Source organism: Sesamum indicum, linkage group LG11 (genome assembly GCF_000512975.1).
Source record: "Sesamum indicum cultivar Zhongzhi No. 13 linkage group LG11, S_indicum_v1.0, whole genome shotgun sequence".
NCBI lineage: Eukaryota > Viridiplantae > Streptophyta > Magnoliopsida > Lamiales > Pedaliaceae > Sesamum > Sesamum indicum.
Window position 1 is genome coordinate 15,420,593 of NC_026155.1, and position 5,448 is coordinate 15,426,040.

At 36.3% G+C, this 5,448-nt stretch overlaps 1 protein-coding gene across 1 annotated transcript in view; it reads right to left on the bottom strand.

Annotated features, from left to right (window-relative positions):
* Window positions 1-4,670, bottom strand: part of LOC105174696 (protein PIN-LIKES 6) — a 5,740-nt gene extending 1,070 nt beyond the window's left edge. The window contains exons 1-8 of the mRNA XM_011096879.2: window positions 4,185-4,670; window positions 3,458-3,788; window positions 2,982-3,061; window positions 2,778-2,902; window positions 1,915-2,036; window positions 1,379-1,588; window positions 838-912; window positions 1-91 (exon numbers count right to left, since the gene is read on the bottom strand). The exon at window positions 1-91 is cut by the window's left edge and continues 1 nt beyond it. Coding sequence (XP_011095181.1) covers window positions 1-91; window positions 838-912; window positions 1,379-1,588; window positions 1,915-2,036; window positions 2,778-2,902; window positions 2,982-3,061; window positions 3,458-3,652 — 898 coding nt within the window. The 5' untranslated portion in view covers window positions 3,653-3,788; window positions 4,185-4,670. The remainder of the gene's footprint in view (window positions 92-837; window positions 913-1,378; window positions 1,589-1,914; window positions 2,037-2,777; window positions 2,903-2,981; window positions 3,062-3,457; window positions 3,789-4,184) is intronic.

Genomic DNA, 5,448 nt, shown 5'->3' on the forward strand with positions numbered 1-5,448 from the left:
TGCAGCTGTCTGTAAAAAAGTAGAGAGGAGCATCTGAAGTAAAAACTAATTTCTTCAGAAAAGGAACACATCCTATTAACATTGCAAGGATCTGCAGAAAAGTTACAAATAATAAGGATGATGACAGTTGTTACAGATAAATTATCATGCACACAACAAAATCATGCAAAAGATCAGATACGAGTTCTCTGTCAAATGCAGAACAGTGACTACTTCAGTTGGTTACATCACAGAAATCAAAGCAGGTGAATAAATCCTTGCCGTAACCAATTTATTAACAAGATCAGCTAGGCAGCCAGAAGTTGGCAAGAAATGAGATAGACAGAAGTGAGAATTAGTTCTAATTCCAAATTAACATGTATGCAGATATGGTCAACCAGGCGCAAGAAACAAAAGGTAAGCTGATGCCTGCAACAAACTCAACATGGAGATCATTTCATGGCATTATTTTTATCAAAGAGAAGTGGTTGAGAAAGACCACCTCTGTTGAGAACTTTCTTAAAAATAAAAAATAAAAAATCCTTATGAGCTGTAAGCCTGAAGGATGGTTACAGGATATGGCAACAGAAGCTTCCTAATATTTTAAATTCTACAATTGATCTATACTGTAATATTGTGGTGTAGTACACAGAAACATGATCATTCCACAAAGAGGACATGTCAAATTCCAGCACGTGGTTCATTAAATTACCTCCGAGAAATGAGTTTGCAGGAAAAAAGGCAAATGGCCGGTCATTCAAAACAAAGAGCTTTTCATGACATAGATTTCTTGATGAAAGAAAAGAGGAGAAGTAACATCCTTCTTCAAAAAAGAAATAGTGAGAGAATTAAACTTACTGAGGCGATGATTGGAGGTTGCAGGATTTGCTTGAGCTTCAATTTTTCATAGATATATTTCAGAAAAGCTTGGACCTGCATGAGGAAGCAGCAGCAGGGAATGAGAGATTTTATAGAAGAATTGACATCATCAGACCAGTCACCATATGAAGTAGGAAGGCCAAGTTGCTCAATCAGCAGCTGCAGTGAAGAATAGACCAACAGGGTTGAACATGTATGTCAAATCAAGGATTGTTTCTGCTGTTGTTGATAGGGTCTTGCATACTCCCCTCCAGACTATTATTTCGACCCAAATGTTGGAACTCTAAGAACTAGTGATATAGCAGAATGAATATCTTGAAACAAACAAACTGTTACATCTTTCTATGTCACTCTCAGAGCGCCCACATGATGATCAGATAAGTGCAAACACAATGCATACATATTCAGTCCCAAACCATCAAGTCCCAAGCATACAATCCTTTTAAATAAAGTTAATTCGATGCACGGTCACATAAACATGAGATTTAATGCTGAATTCGAATTTAAACCAGATTCTCACCTTTTCTTTCTTTGTAACACTCGAATGAGCAGGTATAGCCTCCTCCGCAAGCAGGGGAAGTTGCTCAGGAGAATTATCTTTCGCAAGGGCATTAAAGCTATTTCTCATAGGATTTTTAACGGGCAGATTTCCATCTTCAACATCAAACGTTCCACCAGGAGGAGGGGCAAGCATGTGAAAAACATAGGTATACAGGACAATTGCACCAACCTACGAGAAAAATAAATTGTTGAGGTCTCATGCCAAAAAGGGACCAAACTATTCAGAGCTCAGCTGAAGGTCATACATCCATCATTGTTCGTGTCCCACAGGGAAATATCTACTTTTTACTATTTCAAGCTACGTATATAAAATGGTATTTGTAGGATCACTTGAAAGAAACTGAAATCTATAAACACAAATAGAGGCATAAAACATCAAACTAGCTCCAAAAGTTGCCAACAGTTTGACTGCCTAAACATATATAGTGATGGTACTTATCCACTAAAGATGAGCTGTAGCGATTCAGAGATCATTAACTGTGGGAAACAGCTTACCCATTGGCCGAATGAGATGTACGCATTTCCATCTTGTGAGCATTTATTAAAGTCGCCAAAAGGGTTTGATTTGTCACGACATAATGCAGCAATTAAGACAAGTGGCACATTTCCAATATTCCCTGAAAGGATAAAAAGATTTTGTCATACTAGAATCTATCATCCATGCAAGCATTCAAGCGTGAACTATCAGAATTACACATTCAAGCGGCAGAAAATACAAGAACACCCATATCCAGCATAAAAACACAACATGAAGATGACTGGAACGCATTAGAAGGCATCTTGTGAAGTTTCATACCCTGTCTTATATCCACCTAACAACCAGGATAAGAAAGAGGAACAATGCTAACTATATTTAACGCACCCACCTACCAGATCGCCGCAAATCTCGCTATCATTCAAAATTTGACATTTTATGATGTCGACAAAACTGCAAACCTTTTTCCTTTTCCTTCAACTGGGCAAGTAATAGAGCATATTAAAGTTTTGACTTCCTAATCTCAGGGTCGGTCAAATTCTTTCTTGAGTTAGTTTTGGACCCTTTTTGGGCATACATTCTTGACTTCTCTTTTAATGCGTGGGATCTGGCAAATGTTTGTTTGCAGTATTATTCTCTGTAGCCAATATTTATGTATTATTTCCAGGCATGGATGGGAACTTTGCAACTAATGATAATAGCACCTACCTGTAGGCATCAAGAGATTGTCCTTTTGCCACACAAAAGTTGGAAAAAGATCTTCTTACAACATGGATAGCAGAGATTATAAAAACCCATGTCATTTCAACTATTATTAGGCTTGCATCATAAAATTGCATGCTGACAGGTCATATGAGCTTGGCAGGGATGATGTAATACTTACCTATTCCAATTTGTATTATTGTAAACTTGAAATATGGATAAGGAGGACGGACGATGGATGCAACAATAAGACCTATAATGGAGCCTGATATGGTGGCAAGAACGACATTGAAAGGAATGAACCACCTGCCAAATGAGAATGTCAACTTAGCACCTAAAATAGGTATTACGATTTGGAAGAGCAGGCACTGATGTCAGTCATTACCATGCAACCATTTTCTGAAAAGTTATCGCTTGTCCCAGTTGTGAAAATATCAAACAGGGGAGCAGAAGTGAGAAGACCAGCTGCATCATATCATATAAATATGCAATTGCGTGAAGGAAATCGTTAGGATATCAAAGCATATGAGGAGTATCAAATGTAAATAATTTCATCTGCCAATGGCTACAAAGTAAAACACTGACAGAACTTTATCATACTTTCCCACAAAGAAAGCAATTTAATAATCACAAAAACGAATTGGTTCAGATCAAAATCAACATGTTTCCTTGTTTTCAAATCCAATCTGAAGACGTTTTTACTATTGGATAATTAAATGAAATGGTTCTTTTACTATTTTAAGATCAAATATCAGAGATTATCTAAGGAAACATTTACTATAATGATGGCTAAGTCCAAAATTGTTCACATGATAAGATTTACAGCTAAAGAAAGAATCTTAAAAGCCCTTGTTTGCTTACCCCATTCAAGAGCTTTCTTCCGTTAGCAGGCAGAATGTTTACATACTTGGAGGCCATGAGAAAGCCCAGAAAACACATGGTAAAAACCTTTGCTATTGGCAAAACAGCAATTTTAATGGTCCCGAGGAGCGACTCTCCGCCCCTTTGGGGCTCTGTCAGGACCTGAAAAAGTAATCTATGCATTCTATCCATCATATCCTCCTAAAAGCGTAAACTTGAAAGCTGCCCAAATTTTCTCGTCATCCACCAAGGGAAATAAGAAGTCAGATATAATTGTGTCTGACAATCGCGCAAACAAATTATCACCGGCTAAAAGCTCCAAACTTGAAACCTATCAGGTAACAATTTGAAAGGCCAAAGTGTGAGATGAAGAAAACAATTAAAAATGAAGAAAAAATTTCATTATTATTCTGATAATGAAAGGAATTAGGAGTGAGTTGTAGAGAAAGGATTTGATTAAAAAAATAATGATGCAAAAGGAAGAAAAAAAGAAAACCTAAGAAGTTGTTGAAAGCAGAAGGAAGAAGAGGAAAGAATAAAAGCCATAGGAGAGGGTATTATTCATCCAGAAGCAGAGTAATCAAAAGAAGAAGAAGAAGAAGTAGAAAGCGAATCCGGAATTCATTGTTGAAATTGAAGATCTAAGAAAAGAATGAGAGAGAGAATGAATGGAAGAATTAATAGGAAACTTTGAGAAGTTGAACAACAACAACAAGAATAATAATACCTCCTCCGGTGTTGTAAGTGAAAGCAATAAAGGAGGAGGAGAAGGAGGGCAACAGAGCGAGGCGGCGTTTCAATTGAATTGATATTCCAACCGAGAGAGGTTGCGCAGTGGCAGTTACAGTTGCAGAGTTGTAGACGAAGACGACGCTTCTGATTTGATTTCTGAGTTCTGAATCTATGGAAGATAAATAAAACTAAACCAACAGAATCAATTGTATTTGTATGATTGTATGTGTCTGTATCCTTCTGGAAATTTATTTACTTATATATTTATTTATAGGTAAAAGAATACATAAGAGTTTGTCTCTCTAGCCTCTGGTGGTTTGTGTTTGTGTGTGAGTCTGAGAAAAGAGAGTCCACCCACACCCAGACTTTTTAAACTCCTGCTCCTCCTCCTCCTCCTCCTCCTCCTCCTCCATTCAGGCATCCGGTTTCCTCATCACACCGGCTGCCTTGTGTGGGACCCACCTTTCCCGGCCTCTCATCTCCTCCCAACTCCCAACTATCTCCCATTTCATTTCATTAAATTAAATAAATATATTACTTTAGTTTAACTATCCCTTTTTTACTTTTCACGTTTCTATTAATCAATAATAATCATATAAACTATTTTTTTTAATTAATTCTCAATGTAAGTGACCTTTTTGTCTTTGTTTTTTTTAAATCAATTTCATATTTATTTCTATCACCATATATAAATGTTTCGTCATCCAAAAATTAATTATTACTTAAAAACAAGCAATTATTAATATATTATAGGTTTTGTTTTTAGTTTTAGGGGTACTTATGGAATTCCAACTTATTATTAATAACCTAACCATTAAATGCAAATAACCCTATGTGATATGTAAAATTAATAAATTACTCTCATGTGAAAAAAAAAAAGATAACAATGTAGAATCTCCTTCAGTTTGAAGACATACTTCCCTCTACTAGATTAGCAAGAGATAAGATTGGATTATGACTTATTATTATAACTCCTATCCACTCGTCCTAAGATTAAAGAAAACATGCAGAATCTTATTGGTGAGCGACGCCCCCTGTAAATACAGGTTTGGCCCTCAGGCGGATGTCACCTTCCAGATGCTGAAAAATTGCTATCAACTTCTCTTTGCCATTCAACTGCACCCTTAACACGATTTCTCTCACAAATTGATCATTATATCACAATTTCTTATTACAATTTCTTTCTCGTAATTATTTTCTCTTAAATCTGATACTAACTTGAATGTCAAAGTGCTAACTGCTGTTTTGCATATCCCATT